This window comes from Filicampus tigris, chromosome 21, assembly GCF_054856515.1.
Source record: "Filicampus tigris isolate MCC_2025a chromosome 21, RoL_Ftig_1.0, whole genome shotgun sequence".
NCBI lineage: Eukaryota > Metazoa > Chordata > Actinopteri > Syngnathiformes > Syngnathidae > Filicampus > Filicampus tigris.
Window position 1 is genome coordinate 5,370,204 of NC_141237.1, and position 17,498 is coordinate 5,387,701.

Consider the following 17,498-nt stretch of genomic DNA (forward strand, 5'->3'; position numbering starts at 1 on the left):
ATTACCTCGCTGTGATTGAGTTCCATCCACCTCGCACAATTAGTCAACCCCTGCCTATTCGCGGTTCGCTGTTCGTTAGTTCACATTTGTAGTTTTGCAGCAAGATGAAGGCCAAGCTGGGATGGTAGGAAAGTAGTAATTCGGCAAGGAGGTATGATGAAGTGTGTAGTTTTTTTTTGTTGTTTTTTTTTTTGCTATTTAGGTGTTTACTTTACAGCTGATGAAATGATGTCAAAAATGTCCGCGCAGGTGGTGGAGCTGAAGCCAGGCGGGAAGGACATTCCCGTCACCACGGCCAACCGCATCGCATACATCCACCTGGTGGCCGACTACCGGCTCAACAAGCAGATCCGGCCGCACTGCCTGGCCTTCAGGCAGGGGCTGGCCAACGTGGTCAACCTGGAGTGGCTGCGCATGTTCGACCAGCAGGAGATCCAGGTGGCTGAAACCTGAAAAGGATCACTTGTGTTCATCCCGCCATGCAATTTGGCAAATTTAAACTCTTGGTTTTTTTTTGTTTTTTTTAACAGGTGCTAATATCCGGTGCTCATGTGCCAATTTGTCTTGATGACCTGAAAAAGTTCACAAACTACTCAGGTGAGAAGTAAGAAATGTTGTCACCTCGTTACTTAGTGTTGTCGACCAATTAGTCAGTTCATTGATTCCTAAGAATGCTCTGGATTATTTGGAGTTTTGTTTGTTTGCACTAAATCTACCCAAACCTCCGCTTTAGCCAAAAATACTAGAATTAAACAAACAAAAAAAACCATCAAAATATTTTCAAAAATATTTAGCAATTTGTGAAAAAAAATATATGACGTCAGCTATTGGAAATAACACTACATCCTTACAAGGAATATACAAACAAATTATTTTTTAAAATACGATGTGAAAATATTTTTGAAAAATAACATTTGATTCATTGACACTGGAAATAGTTTAAAGGACATCATGAAGTAAATGATTATTTTTTAGTAGAATTATGAATAAAAAAACAATTGCTTTCATTTAAGTAAATAGTAATAATTCAAAATAATATTTCCAAATGTAATTATATGTTGACGGCGCTCCATCGTTTGCGTCTCCTGAGGTGGCTACACGGCCACGCACCCAGTCATCCAGATCTTCTGGGAGGTGGTGGAAGGCTTCACAGACGAGGAGAAGCGCAAGCTGCTCAAGTTCGTCACCAGCTGCTCCAGACCTCCTCTGCTCGGCTTCAAGGTTTGACACCATCGTTTGCAATTTTATACCCCAGTTTTTACAGGTAATTAAAAGGGGCTTTCCAGTATTGTCAAAAATGCATACAACGTCCACCGCCCTATCAAGTGGAAAAGGTGCCTTTGATGTGTTTGTGATGCAAATGAGGAGATGACTTCTATAAAGCAGCCGCGGATAAGACTGATCTGATAAGGGTCTTTTCAGCCCCAGTTCATGGCCTTGCTCTGCTTCGGTCTGGACAAATATTGTCGTTTTTTTTTTTTTTTTTAAAAAGTCAGTAGCAAGCCGAACTTTCGACCTTTTTACGTGACGTCATTTCCCGCAATGTTGCTGAGTCACAGCAGCTTAGGAGAGCCGCTTCGATGATTTTTAGTGCAGCAGACGAGGAAAAGAGCGTTTTTACTAGAGAGGGCAATGCGGGGCTCAAAATGTCTTCTCCCCTTCCAATCGTTATGAGTGTACAGTGTTACATTTTGCGTCAGGCGTTACATTTTTTTATGCGGTTATTGATTTTCAATTGTTGTTTTATTGCTCATCAAACAGGCACGCAGTCACATCCGTTATGAATTCTCAAACATAAGTTTATGTGTGTTCTTTGACGTGACAGTACTTTAAAGTAGTACATCAAAGCACCACCAAATTGTCATCATGTCTGGAAACAAGACACCAACATTTTGACGATTTTTTTTCAACAAAACTAGATGATTAAGAATGCATACTTTCTCGCTCAAATTGAAAGAGTCCACATTAAAGCACTTGATTAACGCCGGGTGGTCTCTGAGACTGAATAAGTGGTCACAGTCTAATAAAATGTGTTAAGCACTTTACATGACCGCATTTCTAATTGGGGCCTTGAGCTAAAAAGGTTTGGGAAGTATCAACGATGTCCATTGGGATTGTATCTTTTTATTAGCCTCATTAGCGTTCTAAAATTTTATGGTTGTCCTGCGGTGGCACGAAGGACCCAAACTCTTTCAAAATCCCTGCTGTTACCTCCCGCCCCTCCTCCTTTTTTTTTTAATCCATTTGACTTTGGCCAGCACGCGTGGGCGCTCCTCCCTCTCCGGGCGTTAATTTGTAGCCGGCAGGGGCAGCCCCCCTGACCCGGCCCGCCGGCTGGAGCCAGCTCCGCCTTAATTAGCTGTCGTGAAAGGAGCCCGGGATTCATTAGCGGAGATATAGGTGCTGTCAGGCAGAGCCATTTAAAAAAGATGATGGAAACTGCACTTTTTTTTTTCCACCCAGCTACCCTCTCCTCGGGAGCGATCGCCACCGTAACGACGCGTTCTCAATAAGCAACGATAGTTTAATACGGTAATTGTCGGAAAAATGAGGTCGTCGCGGCTGACCCCCCGAAGAGCCATTTAATCGGGATGATAGGGTATTTGCTGACTTGAAATAGCGGGGAGGAAATCAGAGCTGCTCGTGATGGAAAGGCTCAATGTCACAGTCGGCAGATGAGGTGGCGGAGGGAAGCGACGCCGAATAGACGACATGAAATGAGTATTCCCCGCTAGGTCAAAGTGCGGCCTGCTTCCTAAATGTATCCTAGGGTTGATTACAATTTTTTTTTCCCTCCTCAAATATTGTGATTGCCATGTAACGTGATTCATTTTTAACTGATTCAATCCAAGGAACTTAGTTGAATATGTTTTTTTATTTGTATTTTTGCAAACGTTAGGAGTGGTAAGAGAGGGTCTGAAAATGTCTGATACTGAATGAGTTAAAGTCCTAGTCCCGTATATTTTTTAAAATAAACAATAAATCAGATTTATTCAACATAAATGTTAACTGACTAAACACTTTGACTTGCAATCTTTTAAGCATTCACTACAATTCTTTTTTTTTCTTTTTTTTTTTCTTCCTCCCCAGGAGCTGTACCCGGCGTTCTGCGTCCACAACGGCGGCACCGACCTGGACCGACTGCCCACGGCGAGCACCTGCATGAACCTGCTCAAGCTGCCCGAGTTCTACAGTCAGCACCAGATGAGGAACAAGCTGCTCTACGCCATCGAGTCGTCGTCCGGCTTTGAGCTGAGCTGAGCTGAGCTGAGGCTACAGAGTGCACTGAATTTCCTGGTTTTTGTGTGTATGAGTGTGCGCGCGTGTCTGCTGAATGCATGTTGATAGACAGGGGACGACCGGCCTCACATTAAAAGGGCGCAACCGCTATTTTAAATCTTTTTTCCTTTTTTTTTTTTTTAAATGCTTTCAGTTCATTTAAATTTAGCTCGATAATTAAACAAAAACAACAAATGGCCATTTTTCACTGCACGCCACCGACTCACAGTTGAGGCTTTTGCGCTGCATTATGAGGTCTTATCACTAATTTACACTAATGCAGTAGTAAGGTCATAACTTCATTTAACATTTTTTAGGTAAAAACAGGGTAGGAAACTAGGCCATAGATATAAAAAAATAAATAAATAAATGTTGAGACAGTCATAAACCAAGAACCCCCTGTGCTTGATTACAATTTTTATTTGTCCACAAGATCGCGCTACTTCTCCCCCATTCAAAGCATGCTGCAAAATGTCATATCTTATTGCAAGAGTTTCTTTCTCGTCAAGTCATAACTCCTTTGGCCTGGAATATACATGGACATTCAATATAATAGTAGTTGCAGTCACATTCTTTATCCTCTGCGAGGACCAGAGAGGAGCTGTCGTTTACACATTCATGAACAGTATACCCGGATGTCTTTCTTATACTGCCTCCAGGTGGCCAAGGTGGGCAGCAGCATAATCATTCAATTGGTGCAAAGTTTGACACAAAAAAATATTCAATAATTTTTATGCCATTGCTTTACACATATTTCAGAGTGCTTTTTTTTCCTCGGTAAAAAGACAACAATTGTTTATTATTTGTGGAGGCTGGAATGCATTGATGGCATTTCCTTTTATTTCAGTGGGGAAAACTGATTTGTGATCCAAGTTTGGTCGCAGAACGATTTGAATTACACATTACGCCAACTATTTTAAAATGTGCACGCCATTGTAAATTTAGCTGAATTTTGACATAACCGTGCGGCTAATTTAATTGTTTTTTGCAGTTTCCTGTGGTGGGAAACTGGCCGGTGAGCCTAAACCAGTAGTGCTGAACAGTGGAAAAGTGACAGCACTTCACTGTGTATACCTTTTTTTTTTTTCCCCCCCACCAAAGATGATGTGACATCCTATATATTATATTTAACGGAAGGCAATACAAGAATAGAGGGACTGTGAAGTGTGTGCCACGACGAAATTCATTTTGTGATTTCTTGAAATATTCCTAGCGTGTCATAGCCGTGGCAACCAACGCGTGCAAGATTTTGGTTAAGATGGATTTGCGGATTTATTCATCAGGAAGATGTATTTGTGAATATGTACATGTTCTCTTGTATGATTCATTATTTCTTCAGTATTTGTACAGGTTTCCTTCCTGTGTGTGAGAGAGAGATTGTGTCATGTGGTTGCGATTGTTCCGTGTAGCAAGAACAGAGTGTATGGAACTGAATAAATCCACTTTTCTTTTTTCAGCTTTCTCTTCTTGTTGCTTGTCATTTCAAGTAATGGTGGCGACATAAAGCAAGGAAGGAGGAAAAAAGAAAGATTCGTCCTGGCTCTTTATGGCCTCTGACATATAATTAAAGAAACATCCAGTTAAGAAACACTGAGCAGAACTATTCTGGCCTCAGATGCATTACCGGGCTGGGCGCAAATTAAGCTTGTGTGCGTTTGTCATAAATCCACTCGCAGCCATCCATCGCTTTTTTGGACCCACGCCAACTCCTCTCCTCTCCTCTCGACAACATCTCATATCTCAGGAGCCCCCAAACCATCACCGCCTGCGACTCAAAGTAGTAATTGGGTCTTAAAAAAGCCGACTTGTCATTGAAATGAGGGATTCATCTCAATTACCCCGAGATTTATTCCGGACTATTACCTGGTGATGGATTATAACTGACAAAGTTAATGTGGGATGCTGTGAATCATCAGCGGCATCTAATACACTTTAGCCCGCTGGAGAAAGCATTTTAAGGGCAAATTAAGGCTTCTAGGGTTTGTCTGTCTTAAGCAAAACTTCACAGAGTTCCTTTATTAAAAAAAAAAAAAAAAAAATCAACTGCTGGAGGAAGTTTTTCATCCTTCCCGCCATTTCAGGAGGACAGTCTCATCAAAGTAGTCTAAAAAAAGGATGAAAAGTGCGATATTATTTTTGTAATTTCAAGTATTTGAGCAAAAGCATGTCAGGCGTCTTAAGACACCAGGAAACAGTTTCATCCATCCCGCCCTTCCCCAAAACTAAATTACAGCACAAATTGCAAAAAGCCTAACAGTTTAGGTTCTTTTCTTAGGCTGTGGCGTCCTCTTGTGGCCAGAGGGTGCGACTGCATTGAGAAGTACTGTACAGCAAATGTATTTTCTGGTCTTTGGCATTAATTTTGTAATACATGGAAATTTTATGGCTGTACTTGATATATTTTTGCAGGGGAGCCACATTTGTAATGGTAACTCACGTATAATTTTTTTTTTCCTCCTATAGTGATTGGGGTCTAATTAGCTCCTGACCGTCTATGAGGTCCACTGTAATTCAAGGCAGTTTGTCATTTTCTAAGCCCTCGCCTGCCAAGACGAGCTCCTGTAAGCCTTAACGGTAAGTATGTCCTTCATTTCACATCGGAAATCAATGTGGATATCACTTCAAATAGTCTATGCATATTTCCCCGTTGAGCAAAATATCACCACTGACTTTATTCTTTTTTTTTCATTTGAAGCTTTTCTCAGCCCTGAGATTTAACAGAATTTGACTTTTAATAGCATATGTAAAACTGGCTTTTCCCCTCATTGCTTGTGTGCACATATTTGGGTTTCTGTCGTGTTCAAATATTAGATTAGACAACCGTATAAATCTATTTTTATTCGCCCATATCTGAACGGGCATGTTAGCGAGCCAGGCTGCACTTATGTCCAATTACAGCAACAGCAGGGCTAATTTAATTTCCCCACCCATGATTAGCTGCGGTCGGTGCAGATCCAGCGCCACTTTCAAGTGACTGCTGCTACAAAAAAAAAAAAAAAACGGCTGGGGGGGATTAAATTCTCCTTTAAAGTTTTATGGACACAGAGCGTGTATTTCCCTTGGTGCTCCACAGGTGGCGCAGGTAACGTTTCGATCCCCCTGAGGTGCAGGGAAAGGGGACCGTTGTGGTCCTTTTGTTTTTTTGTTGTTTGTTTGTTTGTTTGTTTTTAAACTTAGTGCGACGTCGGGACGCTAAAGGCGGTCTTAGTGCGTCCTCGTGTCGTGCGTCATTGCAGATGAGCAAAAGCTCAGTCGACACTGAAAGGCGTGCTGCCTTCGCGAACCCCTCGTAATAAACGTACGTGTTGGATGTACTTCAGAGGTGCCATCGAGCGAAGAAAAATTAAAATTAAAATAAAAACCCAGACTTGTCATACATAGAATTTGGACGCTGTTGATAGTTTATCTTTTGACTATCACGGTAAAGAGAAGCCACCTTCGCTGGGTTCTGGCTAATCTCCGACGGTTGGTGAACGCAACGGCAGAGCACATTTCCACTAGGTCGGCGGCGGACCACCAGCAGCCTCTCGGTGACATCCACTGCTGCTCGCCGTCAAAAGGGAGATTCAAAACGCCTACAGAAGCTTCGTTGGGTCGGCCCGATTTCCATCACACAACTAAGTGAGTGGACGTTTTACGAGAACCGCTGTTTGTGTATTTGTGGCGAGTCTTTGTCGCATTTTCTCAACTTGAGTCTTATTTTCCCGTACATTTGTAACACGGGGTAGATGCAGAGCTAGCTTGAAACGCTGAAAAAAAAAAAAAGAACGAGGGAAGTTTGACTTAGCTTTAGCTAAACATTTTATTAATTTTGTTGTAATTCAAAGAAAATTTTAAAACAGAAATTCTTTAATATTCAACCGGGTCTGCTTAATGTTTCTACCTCCTCGCAAGACTTCACTTACAACGTCACTATTTTTCGTCACATTTCCAGCTGTTACGTGACTTAAGAACTAATCCACTAATAATCGGCTGCGGTGACTTAATACACGATTAAAGTCTTCGTTCGGCTCCTTTAAGACGTCTAAAAATTTAATTCAATCTGAAATTTGCTGTAATTTTCCCCTCCCATTTTAATAACTAACCGCAGGTGTGACATATTTGCGTGTCTTTGTGACGTAATCTTCTAGAAACTTGTGTTTGCGTCACAACATCCAAAATGAATGACATGAGGGCAAAATAAACGATTTGGAAAGAAACAAGTTGTAGTTTTCAGATAAAGTTGTAATTATATGCGAATAACGTTTTTTGTTGTTGTTGCGTTTTTGTTGAAGAAATAACGTTTAAAAAGTGGGTACTTGAATAAAAAAACGCATATTCGAATATTCAAGAAAAATGAACATTTTGTATTTTAAACTTTTCACAATTTTTTTTTTTCGTCAAAATGAATTAATAATAGCTAAAGTAAAAATGTTATTTTGTCAGCAAGTCCAAATATTTTGAAGGAATTAGTTTTTTAAAAGTTGTAACATTACAACAAAAAAGTATCATTCAAATAAAAAAAAACAAAAATCCAAATGTTTTAGCCCCAACAGCCCCGTTTGTTACATTTTTGCTGGTAATGAGTGGTGTACCCCGTTTTGGGCTTTTCTGTTGCGGCAATTGCACCCTGATGTTGAGTCTTATCAGAAAAATTCTTGTCACCCAGCACAGTCCTACACATTTGCCATGAATCATCATATTTTGATGCGGGGGGAAAAAATGATATAGTGTGTGTAGTAATGACTGTACATACACTCGTCATTTCACTTTAAACTTAAAACACCAGCTTTACAGATGCCACATCTGTTGTGCCTTTGGTGCTTTGCTGTGAAATGGAAAAAGGCTTTGTCTCGCTAATATTGAATGCAATGTTGTGAGTCATTAGAGTGAAATCTAGATAAGATAGCCGCCAACAACTAGGCATAGTTCACCAACAGAAGCCATTTTGTCTACAGACATTTCAACCACCTCCCTTGACAGCCACGTGACTTTCAGAATGAGGCCACTCTGCTTTTATTCTGCTTGCTTGCATGAAGCGTGGTTGCGTGTACTGTGTGTCCATATGGCAACACAACCACACTGATGCCAGTTTCATGCCGTTTCTCACCACAGTCCCACCAAATTAGATTACATGAGGCTGCCTCAAGCATCACCCCATTGATTGACCCACATCTTTAATACAAGAGCTCGCCGTGTATGGGCCACTGCGTGTGCGCGCGTGCGTGTGTAATGTTATGACCAAAAGTGGAAGACAATTTCGTCTTGTGATGTTTTCCCATAGGAAATAATTCAGCCATCCATTTTCTGTAGCGTTTATCCTCACTAGGGTTGTGTAAAATGCCAGGTACACCCTGGACTGGTCACCAGCCAATCACAGGCCACATAGAGTGCATGACAAACTGCCCTATAATAGTGAAGACCCTGAAGTTAGAGAATCCCTGGTGCCTAAAGCGGAACTATCCAAGCGAGTTTATCGCTAGCACCAGTCATTCACATCCCAGCATGAATGCTTTTTGTTTGCTTCGTACACTTTGTTCTCTTACTGCTGTTCCACACATGGGCAACATAACATGCCCCCCCCCCCCCCCTCACACTGGCACTGCCAAAATCCCCGCACATGCTCATAACACAAACACAATGTGACCGCAAAGGCCGTTGATATAAATAGCGTGCAAAACGGGGCCCAACGAGCGTCGCAGTGTAAACAGTCCAACCTTGTGGATCCTTTCACTATGGCAACCGCGTGTGTGCCTTTACTGTCATTTAGCTGGACACGGAGGAAGATGTCGGGTTGTTGCGCTATTTCCGTAAGGTCAACAACGCACGCAGACGCTTGCGTATCGTTTGACATGTTTGCTCAACAGATGTCTGTCTGGTTTACAGTGTCGGGGAAACACGTTTTCCTGCCCAATGCGTTTTGTTGGTAAAAAAAAAAAAAGCTTCAAATCTCTTTTTCTTTCCTTTTTTTTTTTTGTTGTCCTGCATGTTGACAGAAAACGGGCAACAGGCTCCCTACGAGCGCCTCCCACTCGAGTCGATGAGAAGCTAGTTGTTACATCACACTGAAGCAGACATTTAGATGTACAGTTACAGTTAGACTTCACACGGATTGGATCAGCTGATATTTTGCATTTCTCACAACATCGGTGATCGTTGTAATGTTGTACTTTGTCATTGATCGGATCCGCAAATTAAGACATTACAGAAAACACATTTTGGTTCACTCCAAGGACATTGTGTGTTGCCATTGTTAATAATCCATTATTTCTTAGCATCTACAGGCAGACTGTTTCTATTTTTTCCAATATTTTAAAATAAAGAGTTTTGGGCGTGTATTGAATGTTTACCAGCGTTTTGAGGAGAATTTTTATAGTTTCATTATTTTTTCCCAATGCATTTCAATGGCCGTCAATTTTATGCAAATTTGGGCTATTTATGGGCCGGGGCCGGTCCCAATCCTGTTAGTTTCATAGTGACTGAAATGGCACCCAAAAAAAAAATCCCACTTGACACCATTGTCCTTTCCATTATTGCATAGTTTGACATAGTAATTCAATGAATTAACTAACTTCAACAAATTAACTTAATGAACTACCTCGAATGAAAGGACTCGAATGCTGATGTATTTTTAACTAACTAACTACCGGTAGATGTTGATGATGGCCTAGTTGGTAAAACCTCACCGAAGTTACCGTCAAGCACAATAACCTGCTTTAGTTTATGGCGTTTCAGTCAGTTTGAACCAAAAAAAAACCAAAAAAACAATCCAACCTGTGTTACGATAACTAAAATCGTCTACATTCAGCAGACATGGACCCTGCGTGTGCGTGTGCGTGTATGTGTGCAATGGGGGAGAGAGAGTGACTTGTTGTGACTTGTCATAAGCGCAACACGCTTCATTCTTGGTGGTGCTCCGTCGACCTGATTTATTCTTTGACAGCCTCAGGCCACGGATGAGCTTTTTTGCCCCTTTTTGCGCCGTCACTTTTATCAGTCGTTCAGTGCCGGTAGGACAGCGAGTGAGTGTCAGTTGCCGCTTGTCGCTTGAACACGACTCCCCCTCTTGTCTTTTCCACGCAGGAGCCTCTCGATTGTCTAAGTGAGCCATGGTGGAGTACTACCAGACCCTTGGAGTCCACAAAAGTGCAACGCAAGCCGACATCAAAAAAGCGTGAGTGTGCTCGAAAATGACAGCTCTCTGGGGAGGAAATGGTTTTTCGTTAGTTGACCACAACAGAGGGAGTTGACTTGCTTCTGCCTGTGCAGTGTCAAATTTGGGTATGAAAATACGTATGCAGTGTCAAATTTGGATATGAAAAATGCCTCTCCCTCTTCACAGCGGGGTTGTTGGTTTCCGAGTTGCATTCCTACAGCAAGGCGTGTAACCCGAATTTGCAAGAACGTGGCGCAGTCCAGTCTCTCTCAACCTTTATTGCGCAAATACAATACGTTTGTTTATACACCAGGTAAGATGGTCACAACTGCTCAGTGAGCCGCAGTGATATTTGTGCTTTTTCACAGAGCATACGTACATGAGTTTTGTCTTCAAATATCCTATCAATATACATCACTGCAATAATTCATAGTTCTAATATGAATCAGTGTCGGCATGGGCATTGTTTACCACTGGTTCATATTGAAAATTACATTATTTCCATTTCCATTATTGTGGTCAAAAGATGACCATGAAGACGGGAAAAACAAATGTTATACGTTTGCTTATCGACGCACCCCCACCAACGCTTATCATTGCCAATATTGATTGACTAAACTGTAAATGTTCACTATTATTTCAAACTCGTCTTACAACAACATTACCCTTGAAAATAAATGGCGTGACGAAAGCTCTCAGTAACTTCCACTAACAACCCAGGTTTAACTTAGCTCCTCCCCATAATTTTGGTCTCTTCAATATGACTTTCTTGACACCACTTCCCACTCTCCTATTAGCCTCGCCTTCAATCCCATCTTGTGGCATCTTTAGGGCAGTACAGAAAAGGGACAAAAAGTGTAACAAAACCGAATTTTCTGACTTTGTTTGGAAGGTAGGAAATATTAATACATTGTATTGTATGTCTGAAAAAACACAGGAAATCGGGTCTTTTTTTTTTTTTTTTTTTTTTTTAGATCTCTTTACTATTCCCATTCCTTCTGTCAGCGTTAATGTGCGTTTGTATTTGTGTTCCAGGTACAGAAAACAGGCGCTAAAGTGGCATCCGGACAAGAACCCCGAAAACAAGGAGGAAGCCGAGAAGAGGTTCAAAGAGCTGGCCGAGGCTTACGAGGTGCTCTCAGATGGTGAGAAGGACTTTCAATCAAGCAATCAAATCAAATCAAACGTGGCTGATTGCTGTTGCCCTCAAACGTTTGTGTCTGTCTCATCGTTCCCGTGAAGAAAACAAGAGGAATATTTATGACAAATATGGCAAACAAGGGCTGTCTGCCGGAGGAGGCGGTGGAGGAGGTGAGGAAACGAAATCAGGCTCTTCCAAATTAGTACTGTAATGTATTTGTACTTCCATAAGATCCATATCAGATTGATTTAAAATTATATTGAAGTAATTGATGCTCTAAATATGTTTTTCTTTTAGTATCGTTTAAAAAAAAAAACAAAACACAATAACAACAACACAAATGTAAATACCTCCCAATAGTGATTGGTGTGATCCAGAATGGTCACAATTTAAGACAGGAAAAACCCTGCTCAGAATTGATTTGCAAAATCGACAGCTTTGGGGTTTTTTTTGTTTTTTTGTCACACAGGAGGCCACAACAATCACTTTGGCGGCTACGGCTTCACATTCCGAAACCCCGAGGACGTCTTCCGAGAATTCTTTGGTGGCAGAGATCCTTTTGCAGATTTGTTCAGTAAGTGTGCGCCTTATCAAACATTTTGATTTTCTAGGTACATATTGGGGTGGGCAAATAGTAGCGCAGAACAATTTTGAAAAATAAAGTGTGTGATTTTTTTTTTTCTTCTTTTTTTTAAGGGACTCTTCCCATATATATTTTTTATTTTTTTAAAGCAGCACGAGCCATAAATTGCTCTGTGAACAATATCAGATTAAGTCGACATGTCGAATGTTTTCAAACACGAAGTTTGAAAATAATCATACTAGGGCTTGGCGACTAATAGAATTGATCCATTAATTTGACTTTATGGGTTTGGCAAACTTCACAAGTGAAATCCACCACTTGGTCCAGAGCCAATGTGGCAAGTGCTTGGTGGAGTTTAGGACCTGGAAGACAGCATGCTTAGCTGTTATGAGGATGCCCCCAAATATTGAAGTATCTCTTCTGGATGGAGCGCCGTTTAATTTGCCCTTGGCGCTGTTGCTAAATCCCTTTAAGAGGCAGAAATGATCCGTGGCCACTGCAGGAAAGCTGCTGCTGTCACAAGCTGCGTTTTGAAAGTGTACACCAGCAGCAGGAAGAGGAGGCTGGTGCGGAGCCCGCGCGTGCGGAAGGCATGTGCGCTGGACGGCGAGCCCAGCTCTAAATATGGAGCTGGGCCACAGGCGCAGGATGAATGCGAGCGTCGACATCATCCGGCTGGAATGCTGTCGAAAATAGCCACCATATTAAAAGTGCATGCAATAACGGCGCCACGTGGAAAAACACTGTCGCATTTCATGTTTAATGTATCAAGAAGGAGAAATGTAGCGGTTTTGTTTTCACTGTTGCAGACTACTTCTACAAGTACTTAAGTCAGCAACAAGTTCCTCGTATTCCGTGAACGGTAAAAAAAAAAAAAAAAAAAATCCTTAATTTCTAAACTGTAGCTTGTCTGCTCATAAATTGTCCTCAGGGTGTTATCTTTTTTATTTTCGTCTTTTCTGTCAGAGGTCGAGTGAGGAGTCTTTCAGCTTCAATTTGCTGTTAACGCTAACAGATTTTTTTTTTTTTTTTTAAATATGCTTCAATGGGGTAGTAAATGAATTAAAAATCCCCCCAAATGAAGTCTATATATGACATGAATATTAAACAGTATAAGTGCAAATGTAAATGGCAATGTGTACACGACTAAGCAGTTAATATTTACACACAGTGAAGATAATTTGAACAGCAGCAAGAATTGTCTGTAGTATTGTAGCTTGCATACAATGTATCGAGCAAATGTAAACAAAAAGCAGTGAGACTGGTCAGCAGTTTTATTTGTGACATGAATCTATATCTAAATACACTAAAAAGTAAAACTGGTTGTAATTTGCCTTTTTTTTTTCCCCCCCAGCCAACGACCCACTCGACGACTTTATTGGGCACACTCGCCACAGGGGGGCCACCCGAACCCGGACAGGAGGCGGTGGACTCTTTGATTTCGGGGGCTTCTCGTTTGACTCAGGTGCGTACAACCACGGGATCCCTTTTGAACGTTTGAAAGCCCCGTCGCCAAAAGCCGCCCCCTGTCCCCACTGTGAAGGTTTTAATGCATTCGGCGACATGGGCAGCGGCGGGTTCACCTCCTTCACCTCGTCGTTCGGTGGCGGCGGCGGTGGAGGAGGAGGAGGAGGAGGCGGAGGAATGGGTAACTTCAAATCGGTGTCTACTTCTACAAAATTCATCAACGGCAGAAAAATCACCACCAAACGGTAGGTATAGCACCTATTTATTTATTTTTGGGGGGGGGGGGGGGGGGGACCGCCGGATTTGAAATGGAGGTCCCAATTCCAACCTAATGCCGAATATCTGATTTCAAGTATTGATTCTTAAATACATGCTCACCTCCATAGTATTTCACTGGCCACTATTTGATATTTTTTGACTCATCTAGTTTAGCATATTTTGACCATATTGAATTGCCTGTACTTTAAGCCTTATAGTTTCCGTTTACTGCTTTTGGCATACAGTGTTTGCTTAAAGAAATGTGCTTAAACAACAAAAATAGCACTTGTGTGCTATAAAAACACGGAGCAATGAAACATGGTCTTGACATTGCTTGTGGACAGGACGGTGGAGAACGGACAGGAGCGCGTGGAGGTGGAGGAGGACGGCCAGCTCAAGTCGCTAACGGTTAACGGTGAGGAGCAGCTGCTAAGACTGAATAACAAGTAAAAGTGTGGTTTTGCCGACAAACACCCCAAAGCACCGCCACCGAAAGCACCGCCTGTGTCTGCTGCCGCAGCCTCTCGGAGGGAGTCGCTTCTTTTTCGCCGTGTATTTATTGCCGTTCCTTCAGAGTCGGCCGGTTCAGCGCACACACACAAAGCGGCTTTATATATTCTGTGATGTATATTTCTACCCTGTTTGAATGATATTTTTGGGCATGTCAAGAGCTTTAACATTAAGCCGGGGTCGGGCAACCTGTGGTGGGGATTTCACTTCTAAAAACATGTGAAACTTCAGAGTGTCTTTTAAGGGGGGGGGGGGGGAAGCCCCACACATGGTTCCTCAGCCCTGTCTTAAGTCTTCTCACTCCACCTCGCTAACCTTTTAGCCAACGTCATGTGTGATGAATGAGAACGTGTGAATAACACACGTTACATTTAAAAAAAAAATTAATAATTTTCATGAAAAGCACAGCGCATGTTCGGACTCCCGATTCACGCTCTCACCATGTGTTTTGTACTAGGAACTCCGTTGATTAACACCAGGAGGAGAATGTTCAATAAAACTTGACTTTGTGGTTGTGTAGAAGATTGTGGCAAGTTGCACTGTGTGTTTTCTGACTTCTCACACTTTGGTTTTGTGTGACACGTTGCCTGAAACCTGTTTGCCACCCAAAACGCCGTCACCAAGGAGGAGACCAGACTGACCCATTGTTTGGTGCGAATGCTCATCGTCGCGTGTGTTTGTTGTAACCGAGTAACTCATTTGTTCATCTCAGTACAGGTGACTCACCTTCACCGCTTGGCCACAGCACTCTTTGAATGCCTGCGCTTGCTATCCCACCCAACAGCCACTTTATTAGGTACACAACATATAGAAAATCTGCCTTTACAAAGGTAATAATGCTCCAGTCGACACGAAATGCTAGTTGACGTCCGACAAATTGTCCCCATCCAAAATCATGTCAAGTGATTAAATAACGCTGCTGGCATCACTGAAAGCTTTACTAACACCACAGTTTGTATTGTATATCGATGAATGTGTTGGTTATTTTCTTGATTAGTCAAATTGGATTTAAAAACATTTTTAAATGTCCATCTTTTTATTAAAAACGGGACATTATGCAAAGATGATCATTCCAGTAACAACATTACAAGGATTTTGACTATTTTAAGTTGGTCTGTAAACGTGTTAATCGATTATCAAAATGGTTGTCGATTAATTTGATAATCCATTGGTTGTCAAGTAATTGATAAGTCGCTGCGCCTCAGTACTGTGTGTTAAGTAACATTGTATGAATACAACCAAAGTAAAACTAATCGCCCTTGACATTTCAACATTTAGCAGGCGCGCTACTCAAAACAACGAAAAAGAGTAGAACTATTCACCCATTGACCACACCACCTTAATTAAATACAGGCAGTTTTAAGTACCATTTAAAAAAAAAAAGATGAGTCTAAAAACTGTCAAATAAAAGACGTCTACATTTGAACATTTCATACACATCTAGAAACTGTCAGACTACTCTCCTATTGGAGAGCTATGAACGGAGAACAACCGGGATGCGTTTTACAGAGCGGCACTGACACTTAGTGGCAGTAGAAATGTATTGCTGGGTTTAACATACTACACTGTAAAATAATTTGCTTGTTAAAACATAGCCAAATCGGAGCATTATTACCTTGGTTAACGGCACTTTTTTTTTGCTTATAAGAAAATTCGAAAGGTGATAAAACCGTGCACCTCTTTGGAAAACGCCCTCAGAAAGCAAATGATGAAAGCACTTGTCTTGCATCGTGGCGAATTCCTTGCATGCGTGTGTTTGCAAGGTCACACGGGCTGGCCTTATTGACACAAGGAGCACCGGCCGCTGCTTAGTCACAGTGATGAAGATGAGGAGGGTAGGTCAACCTTGCGCAGGTGTGTCACATTCGTTACATACTTATACACGTAGACACATATAGGTTGCTATGCATGCAGCACTCCTTTTCCCGTATCAGCCACGCATGCATGTGTTGTTGCAAAGCGACGCTGCAGACGTGCACCACACAACCACGCCCATGTTAAGACTCCTCGTTGAGCAAGGAAAGTGACTCTTAGCATGATGATGATGTACCAAAAATTTACATTACATTATAACTAACTTCCCCCCCCCCGACACTTTTTTAGTGTACATGCCTTGCAGTTTACTTCTTTGTATTTGCGTTTTGTTAGACAATTTCCACATTTTAAAGCATGTCATTTTTGCACTGTTTTGCCATCTTTTATACGTGTTTGTTGCACTATTTTAACAAATTTAAACGTTTACTTTTGTTTGACACTATAGATGTTCCTTCATAGAAGCGTGATTCATAGTGCTCTGGCGCCACTCAGAAGTTGCTTTTACATTTTTAACAATTAGTATAGGAGTTTGGTTTTGTTGTAATTCAAGAAAAAAGTAACACTTGGAAAACGTGAAGAGGAAGTGCCGTTTGTTTCGACTTTTAAAGATGTGGCCACTTGATGTCACTGTTTAAATGCTTATAAAAGGCGCAGGCTGACGTAACCCGTGCCTTGGCCTTTTCTGTTTAAATCCAAAACGTCCTCAAAGGGGTTGGTGGACCAAAAATTCTTGCTTGACATTACAACATATATTTAACCCTAACCCTCCATGTTGACAATTTACATGGTTTCCATAGTGTTGTCTACAATAAAAGCCCCTTTGAAGACAAAAGCGACAAATGAGAAGCACCCAGTCAGTGTTTTACATTTCTAATGTGATCCCCTTAAAACAAAAAAACAGCTTGTAATTATCAAGACTCTTTGATATCTTTTGTTTTTGTTTATGCGAGTTAATTACATGATGGATTGCTGACCCCCCTCATATCGAAAGCCATCTCGTCACCCAGGTAACCGCCTCCTAAAAGACATTGATCCTGCAGATCCATGGTGAGAATAATGCAGCAATGAGAAAAAGACCTCCTTAAAAAGGCAAATGTCTCTTCCTAAAAAGCACGATGAAACCGTTTGCTCCCACAGGTAGGACAAAGAGCTGCCGCGGTAGTACAAACTGAGCTCGGAGAGCATCTGGCCCCCCTTTTTTCCCCCCTCGCTTCCTTTTTGCCTCCTTAATTACACGACACAATGGGCGAGATTGGCCTGTAATCTGGCGCTGTCATTCGTCTCACCGGTGCTGCCACTAATTCAATATA

At 41.7% G+C, this 17,498-nt stretch overlaps 3 protein-coding genes across 11 annotated transcripts in view; all 3 read left to right on the top strand.

Annotated features, from left to right (window-relative positions):
• The window catches only part of rnf32 (ring finger protein 32), an 89,151-nt gene extending 78,717 nt beyond the window's left edge, over positions 1 to 10,434 (top strand). For both annotated transcript variants that reach the window (XM_086020124.1, XM_086020119.1), the window contains exons 9-11: positions 5,743 to 5,853; positions 6,707 to 6,900; positions 10,342 to 10,434. The gene's annotated coding sequence lies outside the window, so the exon portion shown is untranslated. The remainder of the gene's footprint in view (positions 1 to 5,742; positions 5,854 to 6,706; positions 6,901 to 10,341) is intronic.
• Positions 1 to 10,434, top strand: part of ube3c (ubiquitin protein ligase E3C) — a 31,867-nt gene extending 21,433 nt beyond the window's left edge. Inside the window, exons 21-27 of one of the 3 annotated variants that reach the window (XR_015084129.1) lie at positions 250 to 438; positions 531 to 597; positions 1,091 to 1,221; positions 3,091 to 3,280; positions 5,743 to 5,853; positions 6,707 to 6,900; positions 10,342 to 10,434. Coding sequence is in view for 1 of the 3 variants with exons in the window: in XM_086020113.1 (XP_085876239.1) it covers positions 250 to 438; positions 531 to 597; positions 1,091 to 1,221; positions 3,091 to 3,261 (558 nt within the window). In the remaining 2 variants the exon portion in view is untranslated. Of the gene's footprint in view, positions 1 to 249; positions 439 to 530; positions 598 to 1,090; positions 1,222 to 3,090; positions 4,736 to 5,742; positions 5,854 to 6,706; positions 6,901 to 10,341 lie in introns of those variants that run through there. The other 2 variants (XR_015084130.1, XM_086020113.1) reach the window with 2 other exon arrangements.
• The window catches only part of dnajb6b (DnaJ heat shock protein family (Hsp40) member B6b), a 28,829-nt gene continuing 18,175 nt past the window's right edge, over positions 6,845 to 17,498 (top strand). For all 6 annotated transcript variants that reach the window (XM_086020130.1, XM_086020128.1, XM_086020131.1 and 3 more), the window contains exons 1-8: positions 6,845 to 6,900; positions 10,342 to 10,432; positions 11,450 to 11,559; positions 11,657 to 11,725; positions 12,025 to 12,129; positions 13,493 to 13,603; positions 13,682 to 13,850; positions 14,208 to 14,278. In XM_086020130.1, coding sequence (XP_085876256.1) covers positions 10,368 to 10,432; positions 11,450 to 11,559; positions 11,657 to 11,725; positions 12,025 to 12,129; positions 13,493 to 13,603; positions 13,682 to 13,850; positions 14,208 to 14,278 — 700 coding nt within the window. In that variant the 5' untranslated portion in view covers positions 6,845 to 6,900; positions 10,342 to 10,367. The remainder of the gene's footprint in view (positions 6,901 to 10,341; positions 10,433 to 11,449; positions 11,560 to 11,656; positions 11,726 to 12,024; positions 12,130 to 13,492; positions 13,604 to 13,681; positions 13,851 to 14,207; positions 14,279 to 17,498) is intronic.